Here is a 22,355-nt window from a genome sequence, read left to right as displayed (position 1 = left end):
AACCGGAAGTGGGGCAAGGCTTTGGGCAAATGAGGTAATCTCTGTCTGAGGTAAAGTAGACGTATCTTCGCCATTGTGTTCATCATGTCGAAAAGACACCGGCTTGACGTTGGAGATTCTGGGTCTGCTAAGCGGCGAGGCGACGACAGAGATAGGTGAATGATGATTTAAGAATACTCTTTATGATTTGTTGTTGCTTTTACGTTGAGAATATAGCCTGTGAAATATAGTAACACTGTGTATGCATGGCCATACATTTACACATCGTGGAGCATGCGTTTCTCCTTTTCAAAATAGCCTCAATATTGCGAACATGTGTTTTCACATTTCACTGCATTCACTGGCATTTTATAAAGTAAACACTCTCCATGTATGCGATCTTACTTTATTTCGTGATCAAGTTTATAACATTCGTGACGAGAATAATTGATATCTCACAGATTCTCAGAACGTTTTACACTTGTTTTTAACGTGATGGAACATTACCATTCCATTACCTACATTTGTAACTTGCATAATTAATCCTCTTTCTCCCAAGTGGCAATATTAGATTACGTGTTTACAAATACCGGTAATACCCATATGTTGAAATGAGAAGTCATCAAGAATTTGCTTTCTGTAGTGGTGGTGATATCACTGATAAAATGTTAGCAAATTGACAGCAACTGTCATCTTGTAACTTTTTTGTATGTATCATAGTTTTCGTATATATAAACTTAAAGTCAGAAATGAATGGTTCAGCAAATGACTCTTGTTTCCTGTGCATGATGTAGGTACGATGACAAAGACCGAGACAGAGACAGAGATAAACACTACGATCGTGACCGTGATAGAGATCGCGACAGGAACAGAGAACGCAGTAAAAATCTGAATAATCTAACACTACCGCCAAGGCCTGCGCCAACGACACTGAATCCATTTACCGGCTATCCTTTCACACCACGATACAATGAGTTATTGAAGAAAAGAAAAACACTGCCAGTGTGGGAATACAAAACGAAATTTCTTGAATCATTGAAGTCAGCCCAAACTATGGTATTAGTTGGTGAGACAGGGTCTGGCAAAACAACACAAGTAAGTACCAGGAAATAGATGGAAGATGTTATCCTGTCTATCAAATTAGTCCATTCAGGATAGGTAAAAGTGTGAGATTCAGAGAAACTGAAACCAGTAATAGTACGTAATTTCTGATGTTGCAACTGAAGATTAGTTATTCAAAATTTTAGGATGAATTTTAGCAGCACTTCACATATGACTTCAACGTTTACTGTTAATGTAGAATGCTGGGTTCATCATTGTACGTTATCATTTTTACAGACAAGCTTTATAGGTACAGTACTGCTGTAGCAAATTTTGTCTAAATTGCAGTTGCAAAACATCTCATTATCTGGCACAAGGGTGGGGGGGGGGTGTAAAAAAAAGGTCATTCATGGGTCAATAATGCAATCAAGTTTGTGTTAGAGTCTCACCTTGTTTGTATCTCTCACCTTAACTCTTTAGCTACAGTACAAATATGTATCTTCTGTAGTCATTTTATTTGTCTACCCCTAATAATGTAAAGTATATGTTACTTTCATTTCACAGATACCACAGTGGTGCGTAGAATGGGTACGGGCAACTAACCCACTCAATGTTAGGAAGGGGGTAGCATGTACACAACCACGTCGAGTGGCAGCCATGAGTGTGGCACAACGTGTATCAGATGAAATGGACATTGCTATCGGACAAGAAGTTGGTTACAGTATAAGATTTGAAGACTGCACAAGTGCTAAAACTATACTCAAGTAAGTAGAATATAGAATTCAACCTAGCACACTACCTGATTGGTGTTCTCCCCACTAGAGGGAAAACATGGTGCCAGCACTGTCCTTGCCATCCAGGCTGCCATGTTTGAAAGTTTTCTGCCATGATTCAGAAGTGTTCTACCATCCTTGAACTTGAGTAGTCTTTGAAGGACAACATTATATCGTACTTCTCATGAAGAGAAATGGTTGATCCCAGTTTATGTGTATGTGTTAAATATAAACATGTCAGAATATATTGTGTGGAATCTGAAAGCCAAAAAACTAACACCGCAATTTTTGTATATTCCTTGAAGATATATGACAGATGGTATGTTACTTCGAGAAGCAATGACAGATCCTTTGTTAGAAAGATATGGTGTGATTTTACTGGATGAAGCCCATGAACGTACACTAGCCACAGACATTTTGATGGGTCTACTCAAGGAAGTCGCCAAGCAGAGATCAGATTTAAAGATAGTTATCATGAGTGCCACTTTAGATGCAGGAAAATTTCAGGTAGGTGGACAATAAAACAACTTTCTATGCAATTATGTAATGTTCTCTCCTTAATTTATCTTGTATTTTGAACTAGTCCTGGTTTAGTGAACTATAGCATTCTTTGTTTAACAACAGAGAGACAATCAATGCAATGTAGTGCTACATGATAATGTACTCGTGTAGTAAACAAAATGTCTTCGTGACTTTACGTTGAGGGCGCTAAACCATATTTCCTTTTGTGTGTCATTTCCAGATGTGCTTGCCGGTGGTGCAAAGCAACTTCTGATCGTTTTGTTACCCCGTTAAATTTAGAAGGAATGTTACACACACTATAACTTGTCATTACTTTCTGCTTTTCTGTAACAGACTTATTTTGACAATGCACCGTTGATGAGTGTTCCAGGCCGAACCCATCCTGTAGAGATTTTCTACACACCAGAACCTGAAAGAGATTATCTAGAAGCTGCAATTCGTACAGTGATACAAATTCACATGTGTGAAGACATAATTGGAGATGTTTTACTGTTTCTTACAGGCCAAGAGGTAGGACTTTCCCAAGAAATTTCTAGGAAAATCTCAACACTGTGTAGCTTTGCATGAGATAATTTCGACACAAAACAATGAGATCAATTCATTTACAATGATACTTTCCATATGTTAAGAAGAGTTCAAAATAAACATCATTTCCTTTGTTGATGATTTTCTGCATAACATAGTTTTGAGACAAAACTGTGACGGATTCATTTACCATGATGCTTTTGATATGAGAAATTCATAAGAACAGTTCGAAATAAGGTGCATTATTTTCTTTGTTGAGAATTTTATGTGGTTTTGAGAGGCATTGAGTAAATTATTAAGGTAGAAAAAGATTCTGATGAGGTGTCAGCAAAAACTGGGAATAACCTTGGAAATTATATTTATATGGAAAGGTATATAATATATATATTTTATGTTTATAGGAAATTGAAGAAGCATGCAAACGAATCAAGAGAGAGGTGGATAATTTAGGACCTGATGTTGGAGAACTAAAGTGCATTCCATTATATTCCACTTTACCACCCAGTCAACAACAAAGGATATTTGAACCAGCTCCTGCCAGTAAAGCTAATGGCAGCATTGGTAGAAAAGTTGTTGTTTCAACAAATATTGCAGAAACATCATTAACAATAGATGGTGTTGTCTTTGTCATTGATCCAGGCTTTGCTAAGCAAAAGGTAAGGTCATTACAGGAACCAGACATATATATTTTCTAATTGTATCTCATGTTAGTTTATATCCCATTTTTTTCAGCGAGTGTGATATTTATGTATTATCTTACATAACAGAAATTTGAATTTCTTCAAATTTGTAGAGTTTAAAACAAGTTTTTAAAAATCATTTGTTACAATTCTTCAGTCGGTAAGTGTTAAAATGTGGTACACAACTCCTGTATTTTGCATTCTGAAATGGAAATTTTGCATGGATCCAGCATTTGTTTAATGAAGTAAGGGTTGGTATTCTGGATGAGTAGGGAATTCTGGGATAAGATGTAAAAGGGAAGTATGGGTCAATCATATACACTCAGTTGATCATACCGCCACCTAGTGGTCAACTGTAACTATGGAATTTGTCGTTCTGTCTATCTGTCTAGTAAAGTAACTAACTATGATTTATGTAGATTATAGCTGTCATTGTAAAGTGTTTAATGTAATTCACTTTGGTTCCTTCTAGGTTTACAATCCTCGTATTCGTGTTGAGTCCTTGCTAGTTTCTGCCATCAGCAAGGCTAGTGCACAACAGCGCGCAGGTCGCGCAGGACGTACCAAACCAGGAAAGTGTTTCCGTTTGTATACAGAGAAGGCATACAAGTCAGAAATGCAACCCAACACATATCCTGAAATTCTGAGGTCCAATCTTGGAACAGTGGTGTTGCAACTCAAAAAACTTGGCATAGATGATTTAGTACATTTTGATTTCATGGATCCCCCAGGTATGTATACAGAAAGTCAATCGATTATGCAAATCAGTCTTTGGAAAACACTTCATTCTTGCTTTTTATCCCCAATGGGTGAATAATATCAGATATGATGTCTTGTAATGCTGGTGTTATGTTTGACCTTGACTGTGAACTTTATAGTTTCTGATGTAAATGAAGGTTGAGGAGGAATTTTGTATAAAAAGTGCTTTGTGGTGTTTTACAGTGTCCAGTTTTAGCAATAAACTTGAATGTGATTTCAACTGTATCTGAACCATTATATAACCAAGTATTGTAATTTATCATATAAATGAATGAGAAATGACAATTATAAGCCGAGCTAATAAGCATTTTTTTTATGTCTATAGCACCTGAAACATTGATGCGTGCTCTGGAGTTGCTGAATTACCTGGGGTGTTTAGATGATGATGGTGAACTTACAGAACTGGGGTCCATGATGGCTGAGTTTCCCTTAGATCCACAGCTAGCTAAGATGGTGATAGCTAGCTGTGATTACAGTTGTTCTAATGAGATACTCACCATCACTGCTATGTTATCAGGTAATGGTAGCCAACCTTCATGACACTAAAATAAATCGACATTATTTCGCTAGCTCAGTGCATTACTAAGGAACGTATCAAATTTGGAGAGTTTGACGTCAAAACTGACAATAGTGAGGTTCATGTGTAGTGTGTACTTTAAGAACAAATTTGTTGATTGATTGAGTTATGTGAGATTCCATGTGTGATTTTAGAGGAATATTGGTATGTTATGTTATGTGTGTATTTATCTAAAAATGAAAAATATACAAGTATATGGTGTTATATTGTCCATTAAAATTTTTACCTCATAATTATGTAATACATGTAAGTGTATGTTAATTGTTAATTATTAGATACAGGATTTATGTACAATTTTCAAAAACATTTGATGATTGTTGCATTAACAAGGATGGTACATATTTTTAGCAATTTTGTGTAGTTCATGCAGGGTTTATCAGATTCACAACAATACAAACACACAGTAATTGCTTAGGTGTATGAACATGTGAATATTTGTGGCATGGGTGATGTTAGTGCTAGACCATTTCATTGGTGACTAACCTGAGCGGGACGGTCGTCGCTGGCCCCCACCCGACACTTTTTAGTTCCACAGTGTTTCCTGAGGCCAAATGAAGCTAAGAAGGCAGCTGATGAAGCCAAGATGAGATTTGCCCACATTGATGGAGACCATCTTACATTGTTGAATGTCTATCATGCATTCAAACAAAGTGAGTGATAGTTCAAAAAGTGAAAATGAAATATTAACAGTGCTGATCAGGATAGCTTGTCTTGTTTGTTGTTTTGGACTAAATGTAGAAATTGAAACATGTATTTAAGCTATTTTTGATGTACACATGATGGAAAGTTTTGGTTCACAATGTATACATAATCACAACAAGTGTTAATACATGCAATTCTGATACAAGTTGTATTTACTATGAAAAAGTAGTTGATAGGAAATGCTGAGGTTATGATGATTTTCGTTTAGTGGAAAATTTGATTGAGTGAAAGAGATCATTGAAAATAATACTGTCATAGTTCTATGAATGTGGATATAAGGCTGAGTTAGTACCTGGGTTTTACCTACTTACAATTACTGTCACTATTGTTTGTACTCTTAGAAGAACATGGAGGACATAACAGTATATAACAATCACAAAACACCCTGTCTAGTTTGTCAACACCAAGTGTTTACAGGTATTGGTTAGACATACTGTAAAAGTACAGTCAGATGCCATCAATAAGCTACACCAGTCTAAGGAACATGTTTTAGTTTTCAAATGAATCAGGTATATAACATCATGTGTGGCATCAATTTAAAATATGTGATGTACTTGTTGTAGCTCACCAAATTAATGTGGTGTATGTCATTGTCAATTCAGATGCTGAGGATTCACAGTGGTGTTATGACAACTTTATCCAATATCGGTCAATGAAGTCGGCAGACAATGTCCGTCAACAATTGGCCCGTATTATGGATAGGTTTAACCTGAAGAGAACCAGCACAGATTTTGCCAGCAAAGACTATTACTTAAACATTAGAAAGGCTTTAGTGTCTGGATTCTTCATGCAGGTAGGCAGTTCATCGCGGCAATATTCTGCTATGTTGTGAAATATCCTGAAAAATTTCTAAAATGTTCAGGCAATTGTCAGTGAATTGAGTCTAGTATGATGATGTTATATTATCTACAAGTAATAAAGTCTTCCATTGCAGCTAAAAGTTGATTCAAACTAGAGAAATCAGTTTATTTCAAAACCGTCAACAAACTGAAGTTTCATATAATTGGGTAGTGGTGTATTTGTAAGGCAAGGTTTCACTTTGTTTTTGTTGTTGAAGACTTTATCAGCAAATCAGACTACTTGTTTTCATATGTTTTTGAAACACAAACAAGCAAAGAAACTTTCATTATAAAACTAGATTTCTGAGTATATGTTAGGCTTTGAATTGTTTTGGGTTTTTTTTCGTACAAACTAAAGTGAGGGAATTTTTTCAGGTGGCCCATTTGGAGCGTACAGGACATTACCTGACAGTGAAAGACAACCAAGTTGTACAACTTCATCCATCAACATGTTTGGACCATAAACCAGAATGGGTACTATATAATGAGTTTGTGCTGACCACCAAGAATTACATCAGAACAGTCACTGATGTCAAACCAGACTGGTAAGTCGCATTTGATTGGCTGTGTTCATGACTATGTGAAGGCATTTGATTGGTAGTGTGTTCATGGCCATGTAATTTGAGTCTATTTCCTATGTTGTTTCCATGAGTCTATAGAATAAAACCCTTGTGCCCTTTCGGTAATCAGAAGCATCCGTTCACTCTTAAATTGCCTCTTGTAATTGAAGCGTTTCTCTTGTCTGTAGATTTGTAACTTTGCAGTATGTCCCTAAACTTTGTTCGTTTAGGCCAAAACTCCCTCCCCTAAATGAACATACATAAGTGTGTCATCAACACATTTATATATGATGTCACCTTGATCAATGAAATGTAAAAACTTTAGGTTAGGGAAGATCAGTGACCATTTCACCATCTACATAACTTCACCATAGAGGGCAGTGTATTGCAAAGGGTTGTAAGGCTTACAATGCTATTTTTGTGTGTTTTTTATTGACAGGTTACTGAGATTAGCACACCAGTACTATGACATGGTAAACTTCCCTGAGTGTGAAGCCAAGAGAGTACTGCAGAGAATCTATGCTAAACTACAGGCGAAGGAATTTTCACAATATTAAAACTATGAAGTTAGAAAAGGGCCGAGTTCAAGCTAGTGGATGTGTGTGATATCAATCATTATGGCTAACGTATACTATGTGCCCATCTTACTGTATTTTCACCATTTCTGGACAAGTATAATATTATGCAAGTTAAAACTAAGAGCATCCAGATACTGGACTTGTAATATTCACTATTGAAGTTGCATAAAGTGTACAAGTTTGATGAGTATTAGTAGATATGTCAGTCATCTCTCCCTATGTAGTGCCACAATGTTGAAATGGCATTTTAGTGAGTTTTTTTAGATGCTTTGGTTTATGTTGTGCTCATCACAACTTTGGTACAAGAAAGTGCTTTTGTCGTATATCAAGGAGCAAATTCAAACCTGTAGCCAGAAATGTGATCTAAACCTAGACAATGTCTGATACAGTTTAGTATTAACTGTGAATTCTATCACAGTTGTTCATACACACTTTCGCACTGGGGTGTAGATTCCTACAGATAGTCTTAATTATTGTTTCACTGTGTACATGGAAATCTCTAAATTTCATATAATATAAACAAAAGAAATTGTACATTTTGCCTGTGGTGGCGCCAGCTGGATGACAAAAATCAATTTGTGTTTCACCAACTGCTTACTGTGCTTTATCTAGAAAGACAAATCTTGAAAGAATTGCTTGCTTACTGTTTATATTAATATGTATTGAATTATTATGATTTGTGTAGTGTCAATTTAAAAAAATATTGAGAGTAACCGTTCTGAAGCGAGAATATAAAATATCCTCTAAATTTTTCAAAATGTCAAACAATAGAATCCAGAATTTGCCTGTGTTTCCGCAAAAATTGATTAAGCTTATATCTCTGGTTGTTCACAACACAACAGAATCCAACGATTAATTTGCTTGATTTTTGGTTCAAAAATATGCATATCATATTTTTACGTAAATATCAGTTTGCAGGAGCAAGACTGTTGTACAGTTTTTTTTTTTGATAAAAATGCCACGTTATTGTCAGTACAAAATCAGGGTTCTAAACTTGTGTATACATCCTTTTGGAAAGGTCAGAAAACAGTCTACTTGACAAGGTCTTCACTTCTCAGTTTATAACGTGAATTCATAGCCTTCACATTTATGAAACACTTCTTTTTTTTTTTACTGTGAAATATGTCTGTTAGTCCAACACATTTTTCTATGTTGTTCAAATGTAAGCTTATTTTAATCTGCCGTCAAGTGAGGTTTAATAAAAATAGCGTGTAAAAATCACAATTGTCTCATCTCTCGCATAAATGAAGATTGTAAGATACGTCATGTTGTTCTGGCCTCACTGGCCTGGTAGGGGTAGATCGATGTGTGAGGGCGCCCCGTCACGGTATACCTTACAGACTGGCATAAATGTAATGGAATGCCTTGCAGAAATGACTGAAATTATTTGGCCAGATGTATGAAGTAAAAGCAACACTATTCTGACGAGTGTTGGGGTGAAGAAATTAGGACGAAACACGACGACCACAAGTCAAAAAGTTACTTTTGGTATATAATACACGCAAAGGAAACAGTCATATTCCAAGGTTTCTCAAATGTAAAGGTGCTGATAATGAATTGAGTTGAAACAAAAGATATATTTTACCCTCATGATTCAAAAGGAACATGGGAGACAACATAACCACATTGTGTATCTGGAATGATTGACGTGTTGTACAAATAAATGGCTGTAGTGTCGAAAAAAAATTGAAGGCAGCAGAGGCAGAAGACGACACCAGCTGACAAATGCAGTCTCAGCAAGTGGACACGATCGTACAAATTCCAGTTCAACAGATGCTGGGGACCTCAAAAAGCTGGGGGAAGTGGAAAGACATGATTGCTGACGTCCTTAAATGACACTACACACAGATATGTCAAATGGATGCCAAATATCAGTCTGGCTTTTCACTGCTAATTATCACACAACCATAAATAAAAGTTGTCACTAGATACACATGATCAATTTCACAGCTTGTGAATACATTAAACATGAGCGTACTAGTTTGTTAAGTAACTGTATTCAAACATGCACTGTTTAATAGCAAAAGTACCAGAAAAATGAGATACTTTTATTTCAACAAGATTATTTACCAGTGGAGAGTTCATGAAAACACGATCTATGCTGTATTTGAAATTTATCTCCCTTGATAATTATGAAAATAGGTATTCCATCATTATCAAAACCATTCTTGTCATTAGTTTTACAAGTGGAATACATGGTTTGTTGCCATGGGTTCCAGTATGCAGTGTCAGCTTGTCTCGGTCAATTTGACATTGCACTATGGGTGTGTGTGAGGGCGCTGTTTATAGAAAAGAAGTGCACACTGGATTTGAGACACCTGTAATAACTTATTCAAAGTTCTAACATATATGAGTACAGACATTCTGATAGTGGTTGATATGGCAATCATACAATGACAAAAATTCAACTGTTTTGTCAGAGTAGACACCAACTTTATTGACTAAAAAATCATACATTACAAATACTGCATTCATGATGGAGAGGGTTGTATTTAAAAAAAACAAAATTTCAACAAGATTTCCTTTAATTTCTTGTTTCTTCTCTCCATGAGTAGATAACAAGGAGTAACCCTGTGTATTTTCATTACGGACAGATATCCTTAGAAAAATGTTTGGTATTTCTTCTACCATACTATGGAACTCCTAACAGTGTGATAGTGAAAATGAAGAAATACTAGTGTTGGCCGTTATCAACGGTTACTGTAAAAGACAAGGGTACATTGCATTCAACCTGGAAGCCTCGTCAGTAGAGTCAGTTTTACTGAACACAGAGTTGATTTTTACACTGATAATTCTTCCTGCATTTGTGTGAGAGCAACGCTGAATTTACTCATTGGTACGATCAGAACTGTTCTGTATGTTTTCATTGCAATGTCATCAAAGGACCATCTTCCAGCCAATACTGAGTCACTGTCATCTGTTACTGGGTAGTTGAATGCAACAACTGCTTCCTGTAAATGGTCACAACAACAAAATAATATCACTATATCATATTTTACCCACTTTGACATCATTTCATATTTTTATTTTTTACCTCTAGATGGATGATATGAAGCACCTCACTACTAGGCGTGACTAACAAGCAGTAATGATCTATGTGGACCTTGTATTGATTGCTATAATGAAGAGATTTTCATCCCTTAAAGGGCAAAGCAAACAAATCACCTAATAGTGCAGTCAGTAAGAAATGAAATTAAAATGACTCACAGTACAACAACATCACCACTTTGTGTAGTCCCAGCACAATGACATCATTAAACTGTGAAGTCACTGTGCAATGACATCATCAGTTAATGTGCTTGCTTGTAGGACAACGAAATCACTATACTTATAGTCACATGGACATCAGTTTGAGTAATCACAATGCAACATCATCAGTTTGTGTAGTCACAATGCAATGACATCATCAGTTAATGTGATTGCAGAACATTGAAATCACTAAACTTAGTCATACTGACATCAGTTTGCATAGTCCCAATACAATGACATCATCAGTTTGTGTAATCACAATGAAATGACATCATCAGTTTATGTAGTCACAATGCCATGACATCAGTTTGTGTAGCCACAGTTCAGTGACATGTCAGCTTTGGTAATTTTATGAAAACATTTTCCATTGACAGGCAAATCAATAGTTTGTCTAGGATTGAACAGTTTTCAAAAAAGAGGTGAAAAAATGTAAACAATAACTTTCATTACTTACCTGGTGCAAGTATTCATCTTCAGCATTTATGAACTGCAAATCACCAATATTTTTTGTTCCACTTGTAGATTTGTTCTTTTTCTTCTTTTGACTTGAACTTTCACCCTGTCCATCATCTGCTTCTTTGTAAGTTTTACAAATACGCACAAAATAATCAAATTCATATTTCATACCTTTTCGAACTGCTTTATTGATATCTTTCCTGAAAAGAAAAAATGTGAAATGAAAACTTTGTAAAATTGAGTAAGAATACATGAACTGCTCACGTATATAGCTGGTTACATAGCAGGATAAAATGAGCTAAATGTCATAGTGTCTAGGGGACACACAAATAAAATATCACAGACATACTTCAGTTTTGGAATAAAGTGTTTTTTTCATGGAGACGTTTTGTTCAACTTTCTTGTAATTTTTGAATGCTAAAAGCCACATGGAAAACAACCATTCAATTTTCTGCTCCATCGATATTGGAAATAATTTTGTGAGCTTTTCGAACTTTGCAACTAATTGGCATTACACAATTTATCTATTTAACCATGCATGGCTATCTTTTTTACCAGGATTAAATTACACATACATCTGAGTTTCTATTAGAAAGATTTTCAGCAGTACAGACACATCTCATGAGTAAAACACCAAAGGTACAGACAGCATTCCTGTGATAACAGGATTAAACTGGTTTCCATTGGATCCAACCAGTTTGAATCTGGAAAGAACTGGTTTAAACTAGATTTAGATGTGGTTCCTTGGATTAGACTAGTTAGCTTCAATTGGGCAGCAATCAGTGATTTCAACAAACTATTTCTTTTGAGCATTAAGTCAAAAAAAAAGACGACAAAAAAGTAAAACCTACTCTAAACTTTGATACTGTGGTAGGGCTATTTGTGGTGGTACATTGACAAATCTTTCATTCAGGAGTAGTCCAAGACATCGGCTTTCGTCAGACAATATCTTCTGGAATTTATCAACTTCAGACTCTGGACAACATTTACCACATTTTTCCAATAGAAGTGATGTCACCTGTTGTATGCAACCTTTGTCCTGTGTACATTAAAATAATACTTTAGTCTTTATACTTGAAATTTGATAAAGGTCATTGTGTCTTCTCAGCTGTCTCAGTTTCCTTCCTACTGTAAAAATACTCCTCCCTATTTGCCGTTATATACAATGGCCAGCACATTAATGACACAAATATGTGTCTACTCAAAATCATACGAGGGAATCAGGTTTAGTAAGGTATGGTTCAGAAGAAAGCCAAGACCCCCTATCATACCTTTCATGTGTATCATCTACCATGATTACTATTCAAAATAAAGCTAGGGAGTCAGCTTTAGTTTGGTCAGGTTCAGAAATCAACCTAGACCCCCTATCACACCATTGACATGTCTCATCAACCACGATAAATATTCATAATCAAGCTAGGCAGTCAGATTAAGTATTGAATAGAATAGACTCACTATCATTATGCCTACTTGTATCAGCAACCTTGTTTGAACCACTAACTTGTACATCTCGAAATCTGAAGTTTTGCTCACCTTTTTTTCAGAAATATTCATCACTGTAGTAAATCCAAAAATTTCATCATCATCATCTTCATCACTATCATCTGCAATATCAGTTACACTTTGCTGAAATTTGAAAGCAAATAGGACTGTTTATTTTTCATCAGAGTCTACACAAGATATGATAGGTTAGATAATAGATAAGGTAAAAATGATAAAGTGATATGATACACAAAATTTAGCAAAAATATTGTACATATTGTTGTATTTCATACTTGTCGCTCTCTCTGAAATCTGCAACACAGCAAAAATTGAAAAACCAAAACTTCAAGTCCAGCATTCGTATGACCAGAAGATAAATTTAGTTTTGTGGTTAGTGTTACACAGTACTTGGACTGTAAGATACATCATGTCATTCCACCCTCACCAGCCTCCTTTCTCATGGCCGTGAGGGGTTGATCGATGTGTGAGGGCACCCTGTCACGGCAACCTTACAGACTATTCACAGTACTTGCACTGAAAGATATGTCATTGTTGGCACTCATGTTACCTGCTAGCAATGTATCAAGTACCGGTAACTGAAAGGGTTATACACAATGAAGAATCATTCAGTCTAAACAGTACATTATTTCCAATCCTTTTCATAAAAAAAAAGTGTGAAAGTTTCCTTAAAAAAAAATTGTGTGGTTCCGATTACATTCAATTTTAGAATAGATGGGGTAGGTAGATTTTTAATTTTATTTTTCATATGTGTGCATCTAGTTCAGGTAGTTATGTTTTTCTGTTGGTTTCTATTATGGTCTCTGTATTATTGGCTTCTTCTCATCAGATGTACATCCATTACAGATTGGAAGAACAGTTTTATATTGTCTTTTTCAGTTGATGTCAGTTTCCGCATCAACTATTTCTTGCATGACTTCACAATTTTTACAATTTTTTTTTTTTTTTCTTCTCGAATATGTAAAAAAAGTTTAGGGTCAGGTAACCGGAACCAAACAACTTTTTTTATTTGTATGTGTATTTCAAAGTTGATATCAGTAGTTTACTTTTAGGAGTTCACATTCAAATTCCATGTTAAGTAGACCACTCTACCAATAAGAACATTTCTAATGTCAAAAACCTCAGAACTCTCTATTCAAACCAGGCTTGCATACAGACGTTGTTATTGTTTTGATGGGTCTGTTCGTCAACATTAATCCTGTAGTGTTAATTGTAAAGTGGATTTTAATTGGCTATGTGTACATGAGAGATTTGAATGTGAACTCCTATGGTACTGGGTGAGATGTAGGAAGCAGGAACTCACTCTCAGAACAACAAAATCAAAAACAAAATTGAGATGTACTCTCTATATCAGATTTAGTCTTGGTTACCCAGACTATCGCCACTGGGGGTTCTACCTACGAGACCACCCCAAACGAGAATCTGGGTAACCGAGACTACATCAGATTTTAATCTGATTGACCGCTTACCTTGATAATACTGCCAACGTAGTTCTGGCTAATAATAAGGTCTGTTAATTCTGATAAATTTACGCTGGCCTTCAAAAACAGCTAGTTCACAATAGAAGAAATAAGATGGTTATATCAAGTTAAGAAAAGAAAGAGAAAAAAAAGAACAGATATTTAAAATGTAATCAGTATAATTAAGTGTGATCAACATCCCTGAAAATTTAAATTCTTCATTATCCCACTAAACTTTGTTTTCCAAATTTTGGTTTGTTTTGATAGCTGAATTTTGTTTTTCCACATTAGGATATTTGATAATGATAACTTTAATATTCATTATGTGTTACCAAGGGATAGCAAGAGATCTCACACCTTTACTACTAAGAAGTAGCTCTGTACTTATATATACACAATGCTAAAGAGTATGTGCTGCCAAATGAAACATGTATTGTATAGTTCCTCACAAATCTCGATGTTGCACTTGTTAACACTCGTTTGGGGGGGGGGGGGGGGTCTTGACCTAGGCCAGTAAACGAATGTCCCTTCCTGAATTATGTGAAATTTTGTGACAGTCCTTTAGTCAAAGTTCAGTTGTATATATCCTACCTGTTGTAGAAGTCGCTTGATACCATCAAAGTCACTGTCTATTGGTGAATGTGCTTCAAACTCTACTTGTACTTCCTGTAAACAAAACAGGAAAAATGTGTTGATATGCAAATTAGTCTAATTAGTATGTATGGATATTACCCACAAGCTAATCACTTCTACCTCTAATGTGTGTACAAGTCTCCCAGTAGATGCACATAGAATCACCAGGACATTCTGTCAACATTGACAAAGTTTAATTCTCCTTGATACAGAAACCCAGCATTTTGAGCGAGGGCTGAAGGAAGCCATTTACATCCAAGTGTACAGATCATCAACAAACAGAGACTGAGGGTAATACGAATTTCCAGGCACCTAAAACCCAAAATTTCCAGGCACCTATTAAAACCCCTTATTAAGCTCACATGTCTGTAAGATCTTGTGCGCTGAGTAGATGGCAAATATTTTGGTAAAGATTGAAGTATAACCAGTCAGAAATTTCAGATAACACTTTTCAAGGTTGAGTTTGAAACGAAAGTTTAATGTAATACATTGGAATGCCAACACAGATGAAATTTCATTTGAAGACAAGTGCACAAATTTCCAATGAATCAGTCATTTTTGAGAAATAACAGACACAGACAGACAGACAGACAGACACACACACACAGACACACAGACACACAGACATTCATTAATATATAACCTATAACCTTCCCTTATGGAAGGTAAAAACAGCATTGTAGAAGTTAGAACAACTGATTCAAAATCAAAACAAATGCAACACAGTTCATTTTTCTTTGATTAATTTATATAAAGGTAAAGTAGACAATACTACCAACTATCATGATGATATACCTACCTTTACTTTGGAATGAGCAACCTTGTTATTTTGTGGAAGGTTTATCATGTTTTCAGTTTCTGTTACAGTGCTATCTAACGCTCTCTTGGCCCTTCTCGCAATGAAAGCTTTCTCTGCTTTCAGACAATCGTGTTTTTTCTTTCGAGCAGTATGCAAGAGAATGTGACAACTCGTGCATATAAATTTGTTGGATTGGGGTGGGGGAGCCTGTCCCATTGGAAGTACATCAGCCATTGCTACATAAACTTTTTCTTTCATGCCTACGTGTGCAACTAAAGAACTTCTACTATACCCCTTCTGTCTTTTTTTGAAACGTCCCCCACAATGAAGGCAATTCATGTCGGTGGTGTCCATGATGGTGATGGCTGTCGCGGGATCGGGCAAATATTAAAAGGTCAGGCGGAGTTCAACTTGTCATGTGACCACATTATAAATTATAATATTTGAAAATCGACCTATGCTATAGCCCCTCATCTTTAAACCAATAACAGTTACACAAGAAAGTCACAGATGAATATATATATCCCTGCGCAACGTGATGACTGATAAAGTTATTGAAGTGACACCGATGACACGCGCATCCCATATACATATGGCCCTTTCATTCAACCACGTGTACCTCGATAATGTATTAATGGTGAAATTTACCTCATGTATGTCGACATCAGAGTTGTCATCAGAGTCAACCCCTTCTTCATAAGCCATTTCTTCTCCGGAGTCGTTCAGCTCCGCATCACCGTACCCCTCTGGGTCAGTATTTTCAATCTGTTTTGGTAGTGTTTTCCTTTTCTTACCGTGGGAAGCCATCTTGATGACCTATGACATTCGAATGAAACTTTACGTCATTTCCGGGTTGTTCAGACGACACTGACTCCAGACGAAGAGAATCAGGTAAGAAAATTAAATTAACACCGATTCCTTTATATTATGTGCAGTCCAATTCAACGTGAGGAATACAAGTCTGAAAATCAACAAACTGTGCTTAGAACTACAATTGATAACAGACGGGCAAATTAATGACGCAACAAACCGATACTTGTGGAGGGCATGTATTTTTACGACTTATGATGTTGTTATGTCGTCTGCTGATTCCACTAAAGTGTCCTATCAGCGTGCATGAAATCATACGAGGAATATGAATTTTACCTCAAACCAGATAACGTTGCCTGCCTACCTGCCTGCCTGTCGGTCTGCCTGTCGGTCTGTCTGTCTGTCTGTCTGTCTGTCTGTCTGTCTGTCTGTCTGTCTGTCTGTCTGTCTGTCTGTCTGTCTGTCTGTCTGTCTGTCTGTCTGTCTGTCTGACTGACTGTCTGTCTGACTGACTGACTGACTGACTGACTGACTGACTGGTGTACTATGTTCAGTTCACAGATTTGAATGTAAAATTGATTTTTATAACTAACATGTATTTTGTTTTATTTGCCATAATTTGGCATTCTTGTGATACAGGAGATTGCATATATGCATTCCATAGTACATGACACAATGTAATACTCAGTGACAACAAGATATATTTGTATAAAAGTAACCATTTTAATAATCAGACCCACAGTATACTTGTGACTTTGATCATAATCTGGTGTTTCTGTTGTGTATTTGTCTTACTTGTTCATACTGATTATAAAGATGACTGGCATGAGTTCTGTATCATCACAAGTCAAAATTTCAAACAGTATCTAACTTTGGTAGATTGGCAGATACCTTGAACCCTTACCAGGTATTTTAATGTTCATAAAGTGCCCAGTTTGTGTCTGGTATCAATTTTCACTGAATTTGCCTGCTTTGCTGTTGACTTAATGTCTTTAAAAACTATATTTATTCATGGCCAGAATAAAGAATGTCAGTTGAAACTCTCTGTGATAGGGAGCAAATTTCTCTGGTTTCTCTCTCTATTTTTTATGTCCATCAGCACTGAGCACAAAATAGATTCTTACAAAGTACCAATACCTGGTTATTACTCATTCATGCTGAACTCAAACTGTCGTGTTACTGGTTTTTTTTTTGCCCAGCTTAAAGTGGCACAAGCTCACGTTTATAAACCTTTTGCCTTATACACAAGGGAAAATACTGACATAAAACCTTGATTAAACTATTACATTATAATATTACTGTTGATACATGCATTCTATGACATCACAATTGCCTTCTGGTTTTGTTAGAACAGTTGATTTGCTAGTATGGATTTCTCGACATTTTTTGATTATCAAAAATGTCATTGCATCGTTTATATCTTATATTTTATTACCAGGTCTGAGTTCAGTCAAGTTATAGTTACATATGCTTTGAACAATAAGTAGAATACTATAGACGAGTGACTTTGAAATATGGATAAATCTCGCTCAATGTATAAACTCAGCTTGTACGCCTTTACATTTGATTAACTTTCTTCAAATTCTATAAATATTTCAGTCTACTTTGAATTTCATTTTTATAAAATTTGAAAATGTTCATTTATTATCTGACTTCTACTTAACTTTAACTCCTTCACTGGTTTTTGCCATGCTACCATTAACTTATATTCTTCCAATGTTTCAACGTTTGGAAATTGTCTGGATTACTTTTAACTTTAGCTTTCAGATTTTACTTTTAAGTAACTTTTAATTTTTAATTCACTTCAGTTTTTATGTTAAATTATTGCCCAGTGTGAAATGAATGATAGTTGTATCAACTGAAATCTTGGTGAAATTATTTCTTATCAAGACTGTTTCTGTATATGTTGTAGTACATACAGAAAGCTGGTAGGAAGTATTTTCACTGGGATTATTCATAGTTTGAGCTAAGGATTTTAAGAAAAATAATCACTTAGTGAAAGTAAAGTGCTAAAAACCTGGAAATTTTTAGTTAAGATTTATTTTTGCTTATATCGCTGGAAAACTAAAACGCAAAAATAATAAGCTAGTGCATAAACACAATGTACTAGTCTGGTCATTAGTGCAGGTTTGTCTTTGATAACTAGCTGATAAACTGAAAAATCACAAAATTTTCTGGTAGCGAAAATATCTTGGTTTACATTTACTCCAATGTAAATATCATCTAGTATGACATTCCAATATTTCTTTATCGAGTTTCCCAAAAATAACAAAAAAAGAGAAATTACCATGCTAAATAGGAACAGCATTCCTTGACAAAGATGTTCACTTCAGTATTAAACTGTAAAGTATGCATTGTTTGGAATGTCATGATCCAGTTTTATCTAGTTGCCTCCAGTTAATATGAAGTACATGTATATTGTAATTTCAAATAATAGACTTCCTGTTAACAAAATGAGACAAGACTTCCTGTGAGGATGATGAGACAATCTCCAAAAACAGCCTTGCATTCTGATGATAGTCTAATTATTATTAACAGATTAACAGGCAAGTATTTGGCTTGGAGCATAGATGTCTATACTTAGAGTAAGAAGTACAAATTGAAGCCTGTTATTCATGACAGCAGAGTTCTATTTCAAACAATAGACTTCCTGTGAGAGGAGGCAATCTCGAAAACAACCTTGTATCTGTCTTTAAATGGTGATGTCTAATTCTATTATTAACAGATAAGTCATTCAAAGTATGTGACTAAGAGTGATCGGAGGAAGAGAGTATACATGGTGTATGTTACAGTCAGTCATAACTGTCTAATAAAACTTGTTATATGGTGCATATGATACATGTACTTCTATGTATATATATGTATACATGTATGTTTTCAATGAAGTTGCCTTATGTATTTTCAGCTTTCTACATTCTTCATTTTAGTTGTATATGTACACAACACATGCCCTTTTAAATATTCAGTTTTCTAAGGTGTTAGATAAGAATAAGCCACCCCCCCAAAAAACCCCCAAAAAACAACAACAACAACAACAACAACAACAACAACAACAAACTAACAAACGAACAAAACAAGAAAACATGAAGTTTTTCGCTGCCCACCCAAAACTTTATTTTCATGTATTTGAGAAAAAAATAATAAAATTGTGAAAATTGTGAAGTTCAATGAGAAATAGTGGATACAAAAACTAACATCCACTCAAAAAGACAATATAAAACTGTTCTTCCATTCTGTAATGGCTGTACATCTGATGGGAAGAAACCAATAACACAAAGACAATAAAACAACAGTAACTACCTGAACTGGACACTCACACATAAAATAAAAGTAAGAATAAAAATCTACCTACCCACCTATTTCAGAATTGAACGTAATCGGAAGAACACAATTTTTTTAATGCTATCTGGATGATGAAAGGATTTAAATTTTATACAAAAAATATATACAGACAATATTTTATCACTTTTTTAAATTTTGTTTTATTTTGCATTCTTTTGATACATCGCACAATGCAAGACTAAGTGATGACAAGATATGACTTACAATATGAAATTTATACAAAATGATAATGTGCAACAGGTACGCACATCTTTTCCCGACATCTTTTAAGAACATTTGAGTCCTGACTGTAAAAACTATGTAGTTATTATAATTAGTCTTATTAGAATTATATTATTAATAGTTGATTATTATTAGATAGTGAAAACCACTCATACCTTATATCTGCATCTGATGGCTTCACAGAACTATGCCCTCTATCAAACAAAATAGAATTTCTTTTGTTTTTCATCACTGGTGTTGTTCCATATAATTCAGTGCTCCCTTTACATTGGTATTGAACAAGATTTGTAGGTTGCTGTACTTTTTTTGTTCATATTGTTTCAAATGTTCGTTAGAGGTGACAGCATGAGTGAAAACTGTCAATCACATCTAATATGTTGAACACATAGATGTTTTTATTATGGTAGTTATATGAGAATGTGTTTGTACATTGATTGTCAGGGATGTTATTTTTCACATGTCATCTAAACAAAGTTTATCAAATTTCTCTCTAGCTAGGACAAATATGAAGGTGTGGCAAAGACTTGAAGATGAAGGTGTTGCTTTTTAGAGCTCCCCGTGAGGGAGCAGAGCCAGACCCATACCACAAGGTAGGTTGATTGCACTCAATGTTAGTCTTCTCCTGTATACAGGTAATAGTGATATTAAAGGCCTCAGATAATCCCTGAAGACTACCTTGGTAGAAGGAATGATACATTTCATACTTTTGAATTCAAGAGGCTATATTGACAAATACACACAGATACTGTATTAAATTAAATTTTTGTACCAAACATGACCCTGAAACTTGATACTTATGTTTGGAATGAAAGTTTAATTTAATACATTGGATTACTAACACAGATGAATTTTCATTTGAAAACACACACTCACATTCTAATTATTGTCTGAACATCGACAGTGATAACATACAAGAAACATGCAAGAATGGAAAATATTTGAACCACAGAGTCAATTGAGTTTGTTTTCTTAATATTACTGGTAATACTGAAAGCAATGCCGTATCATTTCAATTTGAATGCCCATAAATGTTTTTTAAAATACTCAGGAATTAAACTTCACACTGGACCAATTCCAATTAAAAGATATACAGCATACATTCATAACTGTCAAATCCATCCAAAGCCATGAAAGGTAAACCAACTTCAAAAAAAGCAAAAAAAAAAAAAAAAGCTGAGCTGCATTTTTGTGTCCGTGCCAAAACATCCTACTTGTGGAATATATAGCATAACATATTTTTGGCTCATTAACAACAGTTTGTATGGCTAAACGCCAAGCTTTAATTTAGGTACATTTGAAATTAAATTAAGGTCATTTGACCAATTCTCTGCCTTTCACTCATCTTTCGGAGGTATGGACAAAATATGCTGATATGACTGACCTTTCACCAGATTGGAACTGTAAGAATGACAATCCAGAACTATGTTGAATTCTTAAAAATCTCAGTAATAGTGTGCAGAGTTTGAAGTTCATATTTGTGCAAGTATGAACAAAATGCTTGAACTCAATTGAACCATTGTGTCTTTTATTCTGTTAAACAGAAAATTTTTGGCATAAAACATTTCATAAAGTTATCAAATAAGTTTACAACTTAATTTTAAATTCTAGAATAATGTAAAAACTTACCACTAAGAGAAGAAAAACAATATAAGTGTAAACAGCGATATAAAAGTCACTGGCTTAAAAATGTAACTAATGAACTTGCGAGGGGAAAAAAATCTGACCTTCCGGCGAAGTGTGCTTTATCTGTAGTTGGACTGATCTCCATTTATTTAACAAACTCGTAGAATCTATTTTGGCCAAATAGTTTGTTGAGTACCAGTAGTTGAGTGCAATACCCTAGGCATTGCCAGGTAGTAAATAGTTGTAATAGTTATGAAAATAATCATGACTTCAAACTGAGATAACAATGTTATCAATTCAGGTCATCGAGGTATATACCATGTAAGACTAGTTCTAGTGAAATCTGTCGATGCATGTGTGTATTTTCCGGACATGCATGTGTGTATTTTCCGGACATCTTTGATTTACTTTATTGTTGTTCCATAACACCTGCATTTTGGCCAGTAGTCTTGAAAGGCAATAAACTATCAATGAACAATCTAGGTATATACTAAAGACAAGGTTTGTGTTCAAAGAATTCCACAGGAAACATGTCAAGTCTAGGATTCAATAAAATATGTATCTTTTCAGAATCTAATTTCCTCCATAACCTTTAGAAAGTATTTTCTGTATTCACTGCTAGATAAATTTGAATTAATTTACTTGTAATTGATATGAAATAGTAGCACTATCAAGTTTTAATGATATTCGATCGTTTTAAAAACTACCTAGCCTCTTTGCAGCTAT

General features: G+C 35.0%; 3 protein-coding genes across 4 annotated transcripts in view; 2 read left to right on the top strand and 1 right to left on the bottom strand.

Moving 5' to 3' along the window:
* The first annotated feature begins 55 nt into the window (after window positions 1–55).
* On the top strand, window positions 56–8,740 carry LOC144446978 (putative pre-mRNA-splicing factor ATP-dependent RNA helicase PRP1). The gene is made up of 12 exons (XM_078136855.1): window positions 56–155; window positions 774–1,074; window positions 1,585–1,784; window positions 2,099–2,300; window positions 2,649–2,825; window positions 3,242–3,496; window positions 3,993–4,251; window positions 4,605–4,796; window positions 5,384–5,506; window positions 6,161–6,351; window positions 6,773–6,942; window positions 7,397–8,740. The coding sequence occupies exons 1-12, from the start codon at window positions 85–87 to the stop codon at window positions 7,512–7,514; spliced, it is 2,259 nt and encodes a 752-aa protein (XP_077992981.1). The 5' UTR covers window positions 56–84; the 3' UTR covers window positions 7,515–8,740.
* A 1,266-nt stretch (window positions 8,741–10,006) lies between these two features.
* On the bottom strand, window positions 10,007–16,439 carry LOC144446235 (BRCA2 and CDKN1A-interacting protein-like). The gene is made up of 7 exons (XM_078135987.1): window positions 16,281–16,439; window positions 14,792–14,866; window positions 14,210–14,290; window positions 12,774–12,866; window positions 12,092–12,279; window positions 11,239–11,440; window positions 10,007–10,486 (listed from the first exon to the last, which is right to left on the bottom strand). The coding sequence occupies exons 1-7, from the start codon at window positions 16,437–16,439 to the stop codon at window positions 10,316–10,318; spliced, it is 969 nt and encodes a 322-aa protein (XP_077992113.1). The 3' UTR covers window positions 10,007–10,315.
* A 49-nt stretch (window positions 16,440–16,488) lies between these two features.
* LOC144446838 (uroporphyrinogen-III synthase-like) overlaps window positions 16,489–22,355 on the top strand; it is a 29,546-nt gene continuing 23,679 nt past the window's right edge. Inside the window, exons 1-2 of one of the 2 annotated variants that reach the window (XM_078136678.1) lie at window positions 16,489–16,523; window positions 20,505–20,596. In XM_078136678.1, coding sequence (XP_077992804.1) covers window positions 20,537–20,596 — 60 coding nt within the window. In that variant the 5' untranslated portion in view covers window positions 16,489–16,523; window positions 20,505–20,536. Of the gene's footprint in view, window positions 16,524–20,500; window positions 20,597–22,355 lie in introns of both variants that reach the window. The other variant, XM_078136679.1, reaches the window with a different exon arrangement.

Source organism: Glandiceps talaboti, chromosome 15 (assembly GCF_964340395.1).
Source record: "Glandiceps talaboti chromosome 15, keGlaTala1.1, whole genome shotgun sequence".
Lineage (NCBI taxonomy): Eukaryota > Metazoa > Hemichordata > Enteropneusta > Spengelidae > Glandiceps > Glandiceps talaboti.
Note: the sequence above shows the minus strand (reverse complement) of the source record. Positions and strands in the feature narration are given on the sequence as shown.